The sequence below is a fragment of the Plasmodium chabaudi genome (assembly GCF_900002335.3).
Source record: "Plasmodium chabaudi chabaudi strain AS genome assembly, chromosome: 6".
NCBI lineage: Eukaryota > Apicomplexa > Aconoidasida > Haemosporida > Plasmodiidae > Plasmodium > Plasmodium chabaudi.
This window is the reverse complement of record NC_030106.2, coordinates 41,771-62,157: the sequence shown is the minus strand read 5'-3', so window position 1 is coordinate 62,157 and position 20,387 is coordinate 41,771. Positions and strand designations below refer to the sequence as shown.

General features: G+C 23.9%; 5 protein-coding genes across 5 annotated transcripts; 2 read left to right on the top strand and 3 right to left on the bottom strand.

Annotated features, from left to right (window-relative positions):
• Nucleotides 1–507: 507 nt before the first annotated feature.
• PCHAS_0601500 (fam-a protein) lies at nt 508–1,941 on the bottom strand (the record flags this gene model as incomplete). The annotated part of the gene is made up of 6 exons (XM_016797417.1): nt 508–531; nt 669–899; nt 993–1,096; nt 1,266–1,335; nt 1,430–1,670; nt 1,811–1,941. 6 exons carry the CDS (start codon nt 1,939–1,941, stop codon nt 508–510), a joined length of 801 nt encoding a protein of 266 aa, XP_016653375.1.
• A 3,573-nt stretch (nt 1,942–5,514) lies between these two features.
• PCHAS_0601400 (CIR protein) lies at nt 5,515–6,705 on the top strand (the record flags this gene model as incomplete). Its single annotated transcript, XM_016797416.1, has 3 exons — nt 5,515–5,529; nt 5,665–6,516; nt 6,622–6,705. The coding sequence occupies 3 exons, from the start codon at nt 5,515–5,517 to the stop codon at nt 6,703–6,705; spliced, it is 951 nt and encodes a 316-aa protein (XP_016653374.1).
• A 1,709-nt stretch (nt 6,706–8,414) lies between these two features.
• Nucleotides 8,415–10,715, bottom strand: PCHAS_0601300 (CIR protein; the record flags this gene model as incomplete). Its single annotated transcript, XM_016797415.1, has 3 exons — nt 8,415–8,705; nt 8,793–10,568; nt 10,701–10,715. The coding sequence occupies 3 exons, from the start codon at nt 10,713–10,715 to the stop codon at nt 8,415–8,417; spliced, it is 2,082 nt and encodes a 693-aa protein (XP_016653373.1).
• Nucleotides 10,716–13,332: 2,617 nt separating this feature from the next.
• On the top strand, nt 13,333–15,426 carry PCHAS_0601200 (CIR protein; the record flags this gene model as incomplete). The annotated part of the gene is made up of 3 exons (XM_016797414.1): nt 13,333–13,347; nt 13,460–14,929; nt 15,034–15,426. 3 exons carry the CDS (start codon nt 13,333–13,335, stop codon nt 15,424–15,426), a joined length of 1,878 nt encoding a protein of 625 aa, XP_016653372.1.
• Nucleotides 15,427–16,119: 693 nt separating this feature from the next.
• Nucleotides 16,120–19,701, bottom strand: PCHAS_0601100 (CIR protein; the record flags this gene model as incomplete). Its single annotated transcript, XM_016797413.1, has 3 exons — nt 16,120–16,656; nt 16,759–19,548; nt 19,687–19,701. The coding sequence occupies 3 exons, from the start codon at nt 19,699–19,701 to the stop codon at nt 16,120–16,122; spliced, it is 3,342 nt and encodes a 1,113-aa protein (XP_016653371.1).
• Between the last annotated feature and the right edge of the window lie 686 nt (nt 19,702–20,387).

Genomic DNA, 20,387 nt, shown 5'->3' with positions numbered 1-20,387 from the left:
GACAAAATTATATTAAATGTCTTTTTATTATTCCATATTAACGAGTATTATATTATCATTGTTTAGTGAATCATCTTTAATTTAAAATAGTATTGTTTTATCATAGAATTTTTAATGAAAATTATTGGTTTATAAGAACCGTTAAAGCCACAGAAATAGTAAAATAAAAAACAACTTATCAATTTTGAGTATAAAAAATGAATTATCACAATAATATGAAAATATTGCCATAAAGAAATATTTTTCATTAATTATAATACTTACGTTTGTAGTATTCACAAAATTAATGCATATAAATGCATCCGAATATTAAAAGACATAAACAAATAATACAAAGAAAAAATTCTCAAAACAAAAAAACAAATTATGATGGTAATTTAAAACATACATTACGAATGGTTTATTAACATAAATCTCTAATATTATGGTACTGAAAAATATATATGAAATATATGTTTATACGTGAAGGAAAAAATAATCTAAAGCTTTTCCAACAATGCATTTTTCTTAAATGGAAGAATGCCCATCGATCTAAGAAAAAAAAATAAATGGATGAATATATAAAATGTTTAAAATTTTTGTAAATTATAGTATATATTATAAATATGTACATTTATTTAAACAATTGTTAAGAATTATCATGTTATTAAAATTTGTATATCGCTTACAGATTCGATATAGGTGATATCAAGATTATCGGCTTTTTTTTCAATGAGGTATCCAGCTATGTTAACAAATATTTTTTTTAATTTTCCTTTTCTAATATCCTCTTCAGAATCAATGTCAGTTTTAAATAAATTGGCATTTTTTATGATCTTGTTTTTATATTTTTTCCTGGAAGGGTTGTGATCATTTATATCTGCTGAAGTCATGACAATTATTGCTTTGTCTTCTGATATCTACAAAATTAATAAAAGTGTACTTGAATAAATTTCGTATAATAATATAGAAATATTATTTATAACAAAACAGAATAGGAAATTTTTTCGTACTTGAGCTTTTTTGGCTAAAGCATAAAAATACTTCTGATGGCCTCTAGAATCTTCTGCGTAACGTTGTTGCACTATTACTAAATTTGGATTGTACACACGGGAAACTTTTAAAAAAAATAATAATTTTGCATTATGTAAAATAACATGTTATGAATTTGAAGGCATGGAAAACGATAAATAGTATCATATAACAATGGTAATAATAAATAACGAAATTTCGACTAAAAGAAACAATAATATGTTAATTTGACTAATTATTTTTGTTTTGTATACTTTTAACAGAACCATTATTGAACAAATTGGGGATATCTGGATCCCATAATTTGATTATCATTTCACCATACTAATGGAAACAAAGAGAAATATATGTATATAAATTATAATAATTTTTGGATTTTATTTGGTTTATAACATTAATATTGTTCGTTAATTGATACCCTATTGGAATCATAAAAATTTAAATTAGCCTTTAAAACATCTGTATTGCCTTCATGTTTTTTTTTATATGAAATCGTAGAACTATATGTTGTTTGACATAATTCATAATCGTTATCATTTTTAGCATAGTATACTAAATATACTAGAGCTTCATTCATAAGATTGACCGCATTTGTTATTTCTTCGGGATCAGTACATAATAGGTGCTTGTTTTCTTCAAATAATTTTTCTGAATGATCACTGATAAAAATGGACAAATTTTTAATGCGTACAAAAACAAAGGTATTGTATTTGTATTATAATATTGTTGCACAGGCTTATATTTAATGTTTTCATAATGAAATATATAGTATATTATATATATTGTTGTTTTTTCTTACGTAGGATGCTGATATGTTGATTCATGTGGTGTATAATTTCCTGGAACTGGCTCAGTTGCAAGGATTTCACTATTAAAATATACGAAGATGTTTAAAAGAAAAAAAGCATTTTGAATATAAAATTTATTCATTTTTGAACATTACAAGCAAAATATTAAAAACGATATTAGTATTTTTTTTAATTAAAAATTAACAACTCAAAAAATATCCCAAGTATAATTAAAATTGAAACAAATAATTTTCTCCAATAAAGCATAAAAAAATATAAATTATTATTTAAACGAAAAAATGTATGCTTTTGTCAGGTTTATAAGTTTAATATATTTTTGATTTAAATAATTCAATCACAAAACGATGTCAATAGCATAAGCTTTCATGAATAACGGATATCGAAAATATTATGGTTCCATAATTTCATTAATATTACAATACATAAAAATAAATAACTTTAATTATATTATATAAATTATATTTTTAATATACGACATTATGAATACGCTAGGTTTATATTTTTATAATTGATTAAGATCAATTTAAAATTTATAAAAAATTCCATTGCGTATGAATACATATATACTTACATTAATAATTATATTAAAATAAATGTTTTCTATTTTTTTCCATGTGTTTTACAAAATTTCTTTGATAATGCATGGTTTTTGATATAAAGCATGTCTATTATATTTTTTAATATTAAAATAATTAATTTAATCTAAGAATCCAGTTAATTTTATACTACTAATATTACTATAATAACAGTACTTTTTACGTCATCATAACAATTGTGTGATTAAATTTATATTATGAGAATCGCACATTCTGTGATTTTTTGCCATTTTTAATACAAATTTTACTAAGATTTTTGTAGCAAAATTGTTAATTTTATAAAAATTATTTATTGGTAATAATATTGATGCCCATGCTTTTTTATAAATTAATACAAATTATAAATTTCTTTTTGATAGTAAAACATAGTATATATAAAATTAAAAAAATACAAATAAATAAAATATAAAATTAATGAAGCATACTGTTGTAAAATCAAGAAATATATATGCATACATAAATTTAATTTAGTTTTTAATTATAATATTCTTGGTACCGAGGTGTTCATGTATTGTGGGTCAAGGTTATGTATCATAGGTCAGGGTTATGTCTTATGGGTTATTGCTTCGCTCACTGAATCTGCATTTTGAGTTAGGGTTCGGGGTATATTGTAATTTGTTTATAATTGATAATATTTTGTCTGTAAATGTTGATTAAATATATGTGACGCACTCGTGTGGGTTGTCTAGCTATGATGTCTAAATATGCAACAAAAAAAGGGATACAACCATTAATATGAAAAAGGTCGCATATCATATATTTCCGTAAAGTATAATATTTTCACCAAATACATTCGTATATATTTAATGTGGCAATATTATAACTTCATATTTTATTGGTAATATTTGGCTATCTGTATATAAGAGCCCTTATTATTTATTATATAAGACTTGCTAGCCCATAACTATATCGAATCATGAATACCACAATATGTTTCTTTATTCATGAAACATATTACTTAGTAAAACTTATTATTTGTATCATTATTATTTTAATTTAAATTGTATTTTGTAACCGAAAATATAATAATCTTATATATGAAGTTATAATATATAACTCGATTCATTTGGAATATATATCTACATTATAATAAACCTTCAGGTTAATGGGCATATTTTTAATATTAATTAAGCATATTACAATATATAATGGGTAATCATAAAATATATATTCACAAAATATCGATCGAGATTCGACAATACAACGTTATCTATAAAAGGGATTTTATGCATCTACAATTTTTAATAATACAATAAAAATTGAAATATATATACAATATTTTAAGTTTTATAATTTTGAGGCATAAATAAATTATATTTTAAAATAGTTAAAGATAAAATATAGGTATATTAATAAAATTTCATATAATATTTTGTTTTAATTATTATAAATAATATGATTGATGGAACTCGAGTTATTATTATATTGCTTATCCATATAATCAATAAAATACTTTACTAATAACAAATGCTCAAATATTGTTTTATTGTGGAAACTTCATATAATTTAATATTAATTTGAAATAATAATATTTATGTTAGGGTATTATATATACAAACTTATAAATTTATATTTTAAATATATTATTTTCAGAATATAATATATATTTTTAAATATTATGCTTTAAAACAATGGAATACAGAAACTTTATATATTGTTTTGATGTATTCCTCTTGAGTGCATTAATTATCTCATTGTAGCATACAATGGTATATCAGCAAGAATAATAATAATAGCAATAATAATGGATTAGTATGCTACTAAATACGAACATATTTCTCTGCTCATTTGATACACTGTATGGGTATAAATTCATTATATATATTCCTAAGGTATGATAAGATTAAAATTGTATTCATGTAAGATCAAATGAAATATTACAATTATTAGCTAAGTATACTTTATTATGGTTCCATAATATTAAAGTTATCAATCAATATAATATTAACAATTTCATAATATTCGTTAAAAATAATATTTTTACATTATAAACTAACGATATGATATTATAAAATATTCAATATGTAATATATTTTAGGTTATAAGTATAAATGTATATTTAAAATAGTAACTCATATTATATTTCTTCTCGAATTAGTTCATTATTCCAAACAATATATGAATATAATTTAAAAATTAATATATTTAATTAAATTATACGAAAACAATTATATTTATTCTTTTAATGCTTAAAATATATTTCTTGATCATTTATATATTAATGGATCATAAGAATGAAAATAATAATATGCATTATATATATACTAACAATTACCCCAAAACTAATCAATTTCCATGATTTATTTTAATTGTAATAGGTCGATTAACCTAATTTGCATATTATGTTTTTTAAATTTTAAAAATTAAATAATATATGCACCAAAAACTATTGATTAATTCTATTTATATATAAGGAAATGCTAGGGAATAAGTAAGGTTATTGTACGTTCTAAAATGAGCTTATAATATATATATTGATTAAATATAAATGCACCCATTATATCATTTAATTAGAAAACATAATATTGATCTGTTTATTAAATATTATAATTTAAACAAAAAAATGTCTTTTCATTTATTGGAAATAATATTAAAGATCAATATGTCACGAGGAATAATAACTTGTATAAGTGCATTATGGGTGTCTAATGATGAGACACAAACATTTTTTGAACAATTCGGGTAGCAATTTATTTTTGGTTCTTTAAATATTTATACTAATACAATTTTTTTAAATTAATTTATTATAAAAACAAAAAAATACATTTTTATTTTCTATGTGAAAACGTATAATAATTAGGAGATATACTTTATTTAAACTATTACAAGGTTATAAAGTTATGTAATAGGAATATTCTGAATATTGACAAAAATATTATATATTTGTTTATTTATTATATTATATGACTAAGCATGCTTGAACATATTACATATAATGAAATTTAGCTAAATAGACATAAATGAAATTTAATATTCCCTTTTTATCACATATATATTTACAAGTAACACATATTTGTTTAGGTGTAATATTTATACGTTTTATATAAAATTAGTCTAGTGACAATTAATCCCAATATTTATAATTAAATGCCATTATAATGTCTGAGGAATTGGTATATAAATTTGTTAAATATAATATGCCTTCACATGTGATTAATATGCTGAATCGCCTATAAATTATATTAATTTTCATTTTAATGCATTTATATTAATACATTCTTTTTTTTAATTCGTAAATATATTCGTAGTGTGATGGAATTAAATTTGCTGATGAAAATGTTGTCTTTGATTCAGAATCTCAAAAGTATACGTTTAAGGATAAGATATTCGATGCTTATTGTCCTGCCAGTGAAAATGGAGGAAAAGGACAATGTGATAGTGATGGGTTAAAAGTTGGCTCTGCTTTTACGGCATTGCTAGAATATTTTAAGAAGATTGATGGTGAAAATCCAGAGGGTGATAAACTTGCTCAATACGCTATTTTATGGTTTAATTCTAAAATTACGCAAAATTCGACTATAGAAATTGAAAAATATACTATGTATAACATACTTAAACAAAATAATTGGTTTGGAGAACATAGTGAACCCATAGAAACAAAAAAAGAAATTATGGGAATTCATTATTTATATTTGAAGCATCTTTATGATTTCCTTAAAGGAATATGTGAAACAATTAATAAATGTAAAGACTCTTCACACTCCAGTGACTGTCAAGAGAGTGCTGAAAAATGTTCTGGCTTGTATCGCGCATGTATTCTGCATTTACCCTGGAGAGAGATTTGTAATCCATATTGTAGTGTATTGACAAATTTAAAAAACGATTATGATAAAATTAAAGAAAAATATAACCTTCCAGAATTGAAGCTGCCACAAGGATTATCTGATTGTAATCACGAGTGTTTTAAACAAGAGGAACAGTATCAAGCCAGGGTTGGTGCACAGAATCATTCGAGTGATGGTTCAGAAATAGGTATACTCACCAAAGCTAATTTACCAGGTCAACCAATAGCCCCCACAAGTATAAATAATGGAAATAAACTACCCTACATCGCAGTCCCATTAATTTTAATACCCATTATTTTAGGAATTTCATATAAGGTAAGTGTTACAATTCAAAAATATAAATTTAAAAAATATACATTACAACATATTTTTTGAGTGCATAAAAAGACAAATAATTATATATGTTTATTTTTATGTTAGTATTTAACACCCGTATGGCGAAAAAAGACGAAAAGAAAAGCCATGAAAAAAATTATAAATTTGAGTGATCAAAAGAAAGCCTAAAATGGCGTTCCAAATGTATTCATCGAAAAGAACCAATCGGAATAATTATAAATTGCGTCGATGAAAAAATGACAGCATTAAGTATATAGAAACATATAGAAGATTATATGGCAGGGCTTTAAGCTATATTTTTATTTAATTTTTTATAATTTAATAATATTTATTTTCCTATGAAAGTTTAATAAATGTGGTTATAATAGAAAAAATAATTTAAATATATATAATAATACATTATAAAAAATAAAAAAATATATATATCATACTCCACGATTTCAAACTCCTAGATGAAGACTATTATAACATAAATAGAAAATGAATATTAATATTATCGATTCTCATAAAGGAAGAATATTTTGTAAAATATAATACCTATATTTGATTTATATTTTCAATTTAAATATGATTAAAATACAACATGAATATTTTATGCGAATGATATTACAAATGTGAAATTTTTTATTAAACGATGTTTATTTGTGGTTACATTTAATGTATATATTTATATCAAAAACGCATTATAGTGTATATATAAGAATTTATTTAAATTTTAATATAAATAATAACAATTTATTCGAAACAAATAAAATTGTGTGTATGTGTTCATGATTGTTTTTTGTTTATTTGAACAATTATATTTAATATATCAAAACTATTTTTAGTATTTAAAATATAAATAAAATATTCCACTAATTTATATGCATATATCTTCATATAAATATATAATAACATTGTGACCGAAGATGTATATATACAATTTATAAAATTTTATATTTATATTTTTTTCAAGTAGCATCCAATTTTCGTACATAATACATTATTTTAATTATAATCAAACAACTTTATGCAACAGATCTAACTCAAATATATTTTTTGCATATTTTTATATAAGTAGGTCTTTAATATAATTTAAAAGCCCATTTAATAACATGTTTGATACTTTATGAACTTACATTTTTATAATTTTGGGATACAAGAAAATTAATTATATCAATTATAGCAATAAAACACTATGTACATATATATTGTAAATCAATATATGCAAACATATGAAAAACAATTAACAAAAATTATTATTTTCATCTAAATACATTTTTGTTTTTATTATTCTCAAATGATTAATATTATTTAATAACATTCTACATTTTATTTACCACTTTTTTGTAAATTTTTTTTTTTCATAGATTGGTATGTAATCATTTTATTTATATAATATATCTCAAAATATACAACATGAAATATATTATTTCTATTAAAACCATATAACACATTCAGTTTTTTAAGTATACACCGTATAATCACAACGAACAATACACATAAAACCAAAAATTTGTAATAAATTACGAATTTATTATTATATAAAACCAACAAATGAAATGCACTTAATAAGAACCAGTTTGTTTTGTCATATTCATTTAACAAATGTTAATACACCATTTGTACTTAAACAATAGAACATTTTGGCTCTTATAAATAATAATTAAAGGGAAAAAATGTTATAATTCAGTTATAATAGAGAATTCCATCATATAGAAAATTTATTTTATGTTTTATTATAAAACATGAAATAGAGCCTTAACTTGGTTCCCATTTATAAAAATTAATTATATCAATGACAAATTTACTATTTAGCATTCTTTAAATTTATATATATTTTAAATTTGACTTCAAATATAAGTTAATTAAATTTATAACTCTATAGAATACCGAGTTCATTTATAAACAAAAAAAATCAACAAAAAAAATAAATTAATAAATGGTACAGGATCGGCCTGCATAAGGTTATATATATTTAATAATGGAAAATTTTTCCCATAAACGGAAGTTATAAACTTTTTAGTCTGCTTTTTTTTAGTAGATGAGTTTATAATTATTTGCATTGGTCGTTTACCATTAATTGAATTTATAACTGTCTTTTTCGTTTTATTTATCTCAACCAAATTTATAATCTTTTTCATTTTTGTTTTTCTCTTCGATTTTTTTGTCCGCCAAGGTGATAAATACTAATATAAAAATAGTAAAAGTATATAATATTTTATAGTGAGGAAATATTTTAAAAATGCATACCTCATAACTGTCTTTTTATTTACCTTGTACATAATAGCTAAAGTGATGGGTATTGCAATACCTATAACTGAGAATGCAATTAATTTGTGTTTTTTAAGTATATCCATTGAATTTACATTTTCCGATATAATTCCATTTATATTGTTTCCAGAATTATCTAGTTTAGTTACTTGATAAGATGTATTGATAAAATCGATTGGTGGCTCTTGAGGAGTTGTTGATGGTTCATCCGTTTTTTCGTCATTAGATGGTTCTTCTTTATCTTCATTGGAATGGTATTCTGGTTCTGGCTGTGAATTTGGTAGCAGGGGTGGGTGATTTACTGATGGATCATCAGAGGAAGGTGGATCACTTCCTGAATCTTTTGGCATAGATTTATTATCACCTGATGGAGGTGTAACGGTTTCTTTATCTGGCTGACTAATTGGATTATTAAATTTATTAGCAAGCTCAGAATGTTTCGAAGAAGTATTTTGTAAAGTTTGTAATGTTTTTTCATGGGAATTATTGCCAATATCAGCAAGAGTGCTATAAAAAGATAAGAAATTCGGTTTAAACAAACTAATTGGAGATTTAATGAATTTTAGAGTCTCTACTATACTTTCTTTTTTCGTCAATGAGATTTCTTGTGTAGAATCTTTGCTCTCTTTTGTAGTATCTTGGTTTTCTTGTGTCGTCTCTTTGGGTAGTTGTTCATCTGATGGATTTTCTGGTGATTTATCTGAACTTTGGCTGTTTTCTAAAGTTTGTTCTGGTTTGTGTTCTGATTTTTTTTTGCCATTCAAATCATCTGTATTATCTTTTGTGTCGCATTGTGATTGATTTTGGTCATCATGTGATTCATTTGATTGATCCAATGAATTTCCTAGATCAGTTCCATGATTTTGTGTTGTATTATCTATAGATTTCATAGTATCACCTTCCTTTTCACCACCATCAACAGCATCAACCCCGTCGGCATCTTCGTCATCACCACCATTATCAGCATCATCAGAAACTAATAATTCCATTAAAGCATTTAATTCATCTTGTTCTTCTTGCGCCTCGTTTTTAAGCCTGGATATTTTTTTTTCTAGCATTTGATTCACTTGCTTGCATCCCGTACTATTGAATTCCGAAACAAACTTGGTTTTATCTATCGATGAAATTCCTATAAGACGACTACGTAAGGATTGGTCGTGATTATTGTATTTAATAACAGCATTTATAAACTCATCATATATTGTTTTTAAATGATTCAACAACCGAAGATACGGACCGCACTGATTAACAAGATTAGAAAATTTATTATATATAATATAAAATTGAGCAGCACTGTTTATGTATTGATATGGTTGTAATTTATTTGTTTCATATGTATTAATTATTTCACAAAGTTGCTGAAATAAAAGATAAAACATATTCATAATCTCAATGCTAGAATTCATTAAATACGTTTTATTATTTAATATGCCCCGATAATTGATATTTCCTGTAGATTTACCTAAATATTTCTCAAGTGAATGTTTTAGGGGTAAATTATGACCTTTTGATATTTTATATAATCTATGACACCATCCCATAACTAAAAACGCAATACTTGGGTCATATTCACTATATAGATCCATCTTAGGATTTTTTGCTAATTCCATAAGTGCATATCCAAAAATAGCGCTCAGTTTTTCATAATCAGTGCCACATGTTCTAAGCCCATTTTTTACAGGGCAATACTGATAGTATAATCCAGAACTTGTGTTAAATTGTTCCTCATTTGCTTTATAGTTGATAAAAAGTTTATCAACGTCAAGAAATGTCTCACACTAAAAACATTTTTTAAAAATAATAAAATGCTTATTAACGAGCAATTTACTAAAATGAAGTTAATTATAATAAATAGGTCATGTAAAACATGGAATATAATAAATTATTTTTATTTAAAAAAATATATTTACCGATTTCATGCCCATTACAATTGAGTTATGTTTTAATTTGTATATTAATTAACATCATTATATATTTTATGTAAAATGTATATACGTGCCAAACAAGTCATACAATTACTTAATTTATATGCATAATTAATATCGTAAATTAAGCATATCCTTATTATTTTTGTTATTTAAATAAATATAGAATAATAATGAAACATTATTACCAAATTAATATTACATTATTTATCAAAATTGTCTTAATTATCTTAAATTTTGATTTGTTTAAAATATTTTTTGTCTTAGATGTAAAATACAATTTGCAGACAAAATCAATATTTTTAATAGTAACAGGTATAAACCAATTATAGAATTATATAACCTTGTAATCGTTTAAATCAAATATATCTCCTTATAATTATAAGTCTATCGATTTTTTATAACGGAATTCCAAAATATAAATATTGGAAATCTATTGTTACTATAATTTAAAAAAAATTTGTGTATCATCATTAGACACCCTTAATGCGCTTATATAAGCTATTATTCCTCATGATATATTGGTATTTAATATTATTTCGAATAAATGAAAAGACATATTTTTGTTTAAATTATAATATTTAATAAATAAATAATTCAATATTATTTTTTCTAATTAAATGATATAATGGGTGCATTTATATTTAATCAATATATATATTATAAGCTCATTCTAAAACGTATAATGACCTTGCTTATTTCCTAATATTTCCTTATATATAAATAGAATTAATCAATAGTTTTGGGTGCATATATTATCTAATTTTAAAATTAAAAAACATAATATGCAAATTATGTTAATCGAGCTATTCCAATTAAAATAGGTCATGAAAATAAAATGAGTTTTGGGATAATAGCTAGTATATATAAAATGTATATTATATTTTCACCCTTATGATACATTTAATATATAAATGATCAAGAAATATATTTTAAATATTAAATCAAATAAATATAATTTAAATATATTAATTTAAAATTTTAGAATTGTGTTCATACTTTGTTTAGAGTAATGAATTAATTCGAGAAGCAACATGAGTTACCATTTTAAATATACTTTTATACTTATAAACTAAAATATATTATGTATTGAATATTTTGTAATACCATCTAGTTGGTTTATAATGTAAAAACATTATTTTTAACAAAGATTATGGAATTATTAATATTATATTTCTTGGTAGTGTTCATTCTAATATTAGTACATTAAAAAAATCCTAACTAAAAATTATAATATTTCATACGATCTTTTGTACGTACAATTATAATCTTATCATATATTTAAGAATATATATAATGAATTTATATCCATATAGCGTATCAAATAAACATTATATACTTGTTCATATTTAATAACATAATTCATTATGATTACTGTTATTATTGTTACTGATATACCACAGTATGATGCAATGCGATAACTAATGACTCAAGAGGAATACTTTAAACCAATTAATAACTTTCCTTGCTTCATTGTTTTAAAGTATAACATTTTAGAACATATATGTTATTTCGTAATAATTATATATTTAAAATGTAAATTTATAAGTTTGTATATAATAATAACCTAATATAAATATTATTAGCTCAAAGAAAATTAATGTTAATTTTAATTATATGATGTTTTCACAATAAAGCAATATTTTAATATTAGTTATTGGTAGAATATTTTACTTATATATATATATATATAGGTGTAGGCATATAATAACCCTAATCCTATATACCTAATTTTTTTAATTATTATAAAAATTATTATAACAAATATGATATGAAATTTTATTAATATACTCATATTCTTTCTTTTAATTATTTTAAAATATAATTTATTTATGCCTCAAAACTATAAAATTTAAAAATGAATAGTGATCAACCTAATATTATAGATGCATAGTAAATAAATTAATATATTTAGAACCAATTGCTTCCATATAATATTAATAAATAAAATTTATGTGTAGAGAAATGTTTGGACGTAAATAATGTTATTGCACACTTTAAAATTGTTTTTTAACAATGTAGATAAATAAAAGGAGTATCAATTATATATAACCCATTTATAAAAGGGAATAATTTAACGTATTTTGTAAATATTATAATTTAAATTAACAATTTGCTTTATATTTATTATAAATACAATCAAAAGATGTAATATTCTATACAAAATAATAGATTATATAAATAATAAAACAATTATGTTTAACAAACCTGATATAATAATTCCTAAATAATACATATCTGCATTGTGTAAATTTTCGAAGCTATTTATTAATAAAATATAGGAAATACATACATCTCTCGTATATAAATATATAATTATAACGGATACTATTAAAAATTTCTAATTTATGTATAAATTGAATTGCATAGATTAAAATAAAAATGTTTCAAACGAATTCCAGTTTAAGATCATTTGGCTAAATAGCCATATACAGAAAATTCCATTTGTCACATTGTATTATTATACGTATTAATTTAAATATTAAAAATATTAATTTAACTAAATACAGTAGTTGCATATAGAGATAAAGTGCTTGTATCGCTTACTCTGGTTTATTATATTTGTCTTACACTAAAAATAATATAACATATTACAGATACCAAATAAAATTTCATTATGTCCGCTCATGTGGTATATATTTTTTATTATTTTTAATTTCTTATAAATTACTAATAAATTATATTTTGATAAAGTTATCATTAACACATATTTTTTTTATAAATTTTTAAAAATTAATTTTTAGTGTGAAATATTTGGTAATTTATATATGCAATTACCAGATGGTGATGACGAAGTAAATCTAGGGAATGGCGCAAGCTTATTATACGAATCTTATTGCCCTACAAATAATGGACAACATGGGACTTGTAATACTGACTATGATAAAATTGGCGCTGGGTTTGGATATTTATTAACGCAATTATTTAATAATGTTGAATCTGAGGAGGAGCATGAAAATCAGAAAGGCAACTATGTACATTATGGTTTGATGTGGATAAGTTATAAATTGCAGCAATTAAATGAAAAAAATAGCCAATCCATTGGTTTAAATGATTTTTTTAGTAATTATATAATAAATGGTGAATGGTACGATGACATTGAAGAATATGTTGAACCCAAAATGTTTTTGCTTAATAACGATATTAATATTGAACATATGAGTGATATTTATAAAATATTTAAACAAATGTGTAAAATATTTTCTAATGATGCTGACGATATTGATGACTTAGATTTCACGGGTTATTATGAATCTGTTAAAAGTTGTGGTGAAAATATATTAAAAAAAAATAGTAACTATGGCGGTAATGATACCAGAGATAGCCATTGTCGTGCTTTATATGATATGTTGGAACATGTTTATAATGATTTTAAAAAGGATTATGTTGAGGTAATGGGACCTCAAACTAATGAGCTTCCCGAAATTCCAAAGATAGAAGAAATAAAAGAAATTATCGAATCCAAATTGGATGAATCAGATTCGCAGGATGATGTGCCAAATAGTGAGCATATAAATTCAACAAACGACCTAGAACCACAACAAAACGAAGAAACTACAGAAGACCCAACAAACAATATACTTTTAGATGGATTCGCTGTTCCATATTATGAAATTACTACTCCAGATTATGAAATCACTGTTCCAGATTATGAATTCACAATCACAAATTATAAACCTCATGATTTTCTTGATGGAGTAGAAGTCCCAGACATAGAGATTGACGCCGAAATTGTTTTTGATGGGATAGAACTTCCAGATACAGAGGCTGAATACCCAGATGCGCAGGACGATTTTTTTTACATAGATGCTGATTTATCATTTTTTGAGGACAAATATGCATATTTAGAAAATGACCCCCAAAATATCGTCGATGCCTTATTTGTTTCAGAAAATTCCATCCCAAACATCGTCGATGAATTATATGTTCCAGAAGATGATTTATCATATCCAATGGTGAAACCAAAAATTATAGATTTTGAATGGCCAGATTTAAATATTGAGCAAAATGATTCTGATAATCAACCACAGCCACATCAAATTAATACATTAAAATTTGACGATCCATTCAAGCACCCAGAGAACTTCTCAGACAGCATTATGTGCAAACTACATGGACCCAAATCAGTATATTGTAATAGGATTATATGTAATAGGATAAAAATTGGAGTTATAGCTCTTTCAATACCTATTGTTTTGGTATTTATATATAAGGTAAATAATAAAACAATTATTATATATATCCTTTTAAATATGTTCGCCACTACACATATACAAATGCAACAAAAAATTATATATATTTATCACTTTTATATTAGTATTTTCCATGGAAGAGGACAAAAAAACCAAAGAAAACAAAAAAAATGAAAAAAGTTATAAATTTACTTGATAGAAAAAAAACAAAAAAGATAGACATACATTCCATTGATGATAAAAAAACTATACAAACAATTATAAATTCCAATGATAAAAAAAAAACACCAAAAAGAATTATAAATTCCAACGATAAAGAAAAAACAAGAAAAAGAATTATAAATTCCAACGATAAAGGAAAAACAAGAAAAAGAATTATAAATTATAACGATAAAGAAAAAACAACACTATTATTCAATATATACAAACAAATGCGGCTAAGCCCTATGCCTTTTATTCATTTATTTATGTTATTGATTCTTTTTATTTTTAAAAGAAAAAAAAATTCTATAGAATAGTAAATATAATTAAAAATATTAGCATATGTTTAAGATTTTTTGGTGTTTAAATATAATTTTTTATAGTTTGATAGTATATTTTTTCTATATATGGTTGTTAAATATTATTATGATACAAACATCCATATAAAAGTTATAAACACATGTTACACGGTTTTATAATTTATCACTATCAACAAACAATATTATTATTAAAATTCAAAATTATATATTTACGTAAATAAATGATAATATATCAATTTAGATAGCTTCTATAACTTAAATGAGGCATCATTTTATTATGTATTAAATAGTCAATATATATATAAAAAAGGGTAGCATACATTAAATGGTGTTTTAAAATATATTTATATATCATGGTTTATTTAAGATTTAATTATATTGAATATATTATATTCTGTCTTTTATATTTTTTCAAACTTATATAAAGATAGATGATTTATATCAATATAAATTATGAGCTTTACTAAATACTATTTTCATCAAATAAAGAAACTTATTGTGTTATACGAACCTTTTCATATTAATGGCGATATCCCTTTGTTGTTGCATATTTAGACATCATCTCCAGATTAAGCATACAGAGATGGTATATATATCGAATCAATATTTACAGACGAAAAGTATTATAAAAATTTAATATAAACTTTGGTCTTATAAAATATGAGTTAATATTTATTATTGGATTTATTACTATAAAAAATTGTATTTTCTTTTATAAACAAAAAAAATTAACAAAAAAAACAAATTAATAAATGGTATAGGATCGGCTTTCATAAATTTGTATATATTTAATAATGATATTTTCTCATTAACTGAATTTGCAATTATGTTCGTCTTTTTTCTATCGCTTGAATTTATAACTGATTTTGTATATTTTTTTGTATGTTCTGAATTTATAGTTATATGTGTCATTTGTTTTTCATCCCATGGATCTATCGCCTTTTTTATTGGCTTGATATTATCATCTGAATTTATAGTTATATGGGTCTTTCGTTTTTCATCCCATGGATCTATCGCCATTTTTATTGGTTTGTTTGTATCATCGGAATTCATAATTATCTTCGCTATTTTTTTATTATCACCTGAATTTATAATTATCTTCGACTTTTTTTCCCTATCAATTGAATTTATAAATGTTTTTTCCATTTTCCTTCCATCAACCAAATTTATAACTTTTTTCGTGATTTTTTTTTTCTTCGATTTTTTTCTCGATCCAAATGATAAATACTAAAATAAAAGCAAAAAATATATAATATATTTTTTATAGCGTAATTACACATTTGCGAAAAAATTAAAAAATGATATATTTAATAGTTGCATATTATTTACCTTAAACATAAATGCTAAAAAAACGAATATTGAAATGCCTATAATACCAATACCTATTATGTTACATTTTTTATTTGATCCTATACACCATATTGATGATTTTTCGTTAATTTTAACTTCGGTTCCAGTTATGCTTCCTTTCTCCATGCTGGATGATGCATCTGATGTAACTCCTTGCCCACTGGATGAAATGCTTATTGAACTTCCAGAAGCGGCTGATCTCTTTCTTCGAGATGATCGTTTGGTAATATCATCTTGACTATGCAATATGTTTTCTATTGATGACATAGATGTCTCAGCCTGTTCACCTGTTGATACATTTGTAGTTATTGGTGCTATTGGAATTGTTCCAGGTACTGAAGATGATATTGTTATTGATGGTGTAGCTGATGGTGATGTATCTGATGTAGCTCCTAACCCATTTGCTGGAGTACTTATTGAACTTCCAGGATTGAGTGATCTCCTTGCTCGAGATAATTTTTTTGAAGCACCATTTTGTCCAGACAATGTGGTTTCTATTGATGAAATAGTTATCACAGATGGTTCACCTGTTGGCATAGTTGTAGTCGTTGATGTTGTTGTAATAGCTCCAGATGCTGTAGATGATAAAGTTATTGATGGCTCCCGTTGTGGTTGTGGTACTGATTTTGGAGATGTTGCTTGTGTTTTTGATGGTGTAACTGATTGTGATGGTAATTGAGATGGCGAAGTTACTGATGTGTTTGATGATTTAGTTGCTGGTGATTCTGCTTCTGGTTGCTTAGATGGATTTACCACCTCCCCTGGATTATTGAATCCAATGTCTGGACTTCCTGATTCAATACGCTGGTCTGCTGAAACACCATTTGGGGTTCCTTGTCTAGTTCCTAGGCTTTTTTGTTGATTACTTGTGCCAACTGTTGATTTTTTTAGATTATTTATTCCAGTGTTTTCATTACCTTTGGTATTTTCTACTTCATTCTGGGTATCTGGTGATTTTTCAGATCCATTTTGGTGATCATTTAATATTTGAATTTGGCCAATTGTAGAACCTAATTTTTGTATAATTTGTTGATATTTGTGAATTTTTTCAATAATATCATTAATCTTAGACACCACTATTTCTTGTATATGTTCTTCAATTTTATTAACGGTATCATTAAATAGTGAACTATATGTTCGGAAAAAATCTACAGAATAATCTATAACTTTCTTAATATTTAATTCTTTATTGGAATCCGACGATTCTTGTGTATCTTTTGATTGTGTTGATGAGGAACCTGTGTTTTCTGATTTAGTGGTTTCTTTTTGATTCTCTGAATTGTCTTGTGATGCACTCCGTTTCGTTCTTTTTGCTGACCCACTCTCAGTATCTGGTAAGTTATCACTTAAATCTGCTGTTATATTCGTAGGTTCTATTGTTTTATTCGTAAATTCCACTGCAATATTCTCAGATTTTACTGGTATTTTTTCATTAGTTGACTCTGGCGGTGGAGGTAACGGTTCATTCTGTTGCGATGCTGAGGGAATATCTGATAATTGTAAATCCCTTTTTGATCTTATTTTTTCGATTTCTTGTTTATTTACAATATTTTCTGATACAATTCCCATGTCTTTTGATGTGCCTTTATCATCTAATGAAACATGGGTATTATTTGGTGACGCTTCTTGACTATTTTGTGAAGGTTTTAATACTTTTTGAACTAGTTCCTTAGCTTTTTGTGGAATACTTAATATTTTAGATTCTGATGCCTGGGTTACCTCTTTAGTAGATGCTTGGGTTACCTCTTTAGTAGGTGTTTGGGTTACCTCTTTAGTAGATGCCTGGGTTTCCTTTTTAGTAGATGTTTGGTTTTCCTTTATTGTAGGTTGTTGGATTTCCTTTTTAACAGGTGGTTGGTCTTTCTCTTTAGCAGATTGCTTCGTATCCTTTTGAGGCTCTGTATGTTTTTCTGCACTATTTGTGGGTTTATTTGATTTATCCTTATTACTTTCTACTTTATCCTTTTTAATTTTTAGATCATCTGGTGGGGGTTTTAGCATTTTCTGTCTCTTTTTTGGTTTATACTTTCTCCCAGGTCTCTGATATATTACATGTAATAGTTCACACCCTTTACTTTCAAATTGTTGTTCTGGATGATTATTATTACTATTATTTATTGGAGGAAAATCTGAAAAAAAATTGTTAGCATTTCCATTTTTGGGAAATTTCTTAATAATTAAGCTTTTATATTCATCATATTTTTTTTTTAAATTAGTCAATAATTCAATATATGGATTACATTTAAAAGCCTTCGAGTTAATAAAATAATACTTTCTAAAACAATTATTATCAAACACCTTAATTTTGTTTAGGTCTAATTCGGATTTTTCACTTTCCAACAGCATGTTACATATATTAGTGAATAAATAATAAAATTCAACCATCAAAATAATATTGCTATCCTTCAAATGCATTTTATTATCCAATTCGTACCAATAATTAAAATTATCATTATGATTAACTAAAAACTCCTCATAATACTCATCTAAAGTGAAGAAACCTTCATTATTTGCCTTACGGAATTTGTCAGCTAACCACATAAAAACGTACTCATAATATTGATTAACATTATCTTTACTCCCATTTGGTTTGTTATTCAATTTTGGCAATTCAGCAAGTAAATATTCGCATAAAGCGCCAATTCTATCATAATTAGTATTACATTTTCCATTAGGACAATATTTTTTGTACAAGTTAGAGGTATTAAATAGTGTTTCGTTGACATTTCCCTTGGTAAAAAGCTTATCAACATTAATAAATAAATTGCACTAACAAAATTTTTTTAAATTTAATAAAAATGTGTATTAAAGAAATTATTATTAAAATGAAGTTAATGATCATTTATAGGAATTATAACATTCAGGAGTATAAAGAGAAACATTTTTATTTAAAAAAATTGTATTTACCAATTTTGTGTCCATTTTAGCAGTGTATTGTTTTAATCAGCAGACTAAGGAATATCATATTAGTTTATATATATAATACGCTATAATATGTGATATACTTGTCTTCTCTATATAATTATTATATACATTTAAACTTATATTTTTAAAATATAAACTAATATAGAATAATAATGCAATAAAATTACTAAATTAAAATATATTTAAAGAATTTTGGGTTATATATAATACATATATGAAAATATCAAGATTATTAATAATAAATGGAATAGTCACATTATATTATCAATTTAAATAAGTATATATCTTATATTTATATTTTTTCACAGATATGTGAAGCAGGTTTACTGTGTGTTTTAACATAGATGTCCCAATTATTACATACTGAAATATATATAGAACTAATAAATTTAATATTGATAGTATTATTAAGAGGTATTTTATCGCATCATTTACATGTCATTAATGTATATATTTTAGTTACTATTCAATATTAAATATTGAAACCTTTAACACTATTTTTAATAGATATAAAAGAAATTATTTATTTAAATTATAATACATATAAAATACGTTAGATTATTCCATTTTATAGATAGACCATATATAATGGATACACCGTTTTGTTTATCTACATTATTAAAAAACAATTTTAAAGTGTGCAATAACTTTATTTACATCCAACACATCTCTCTACACATAAA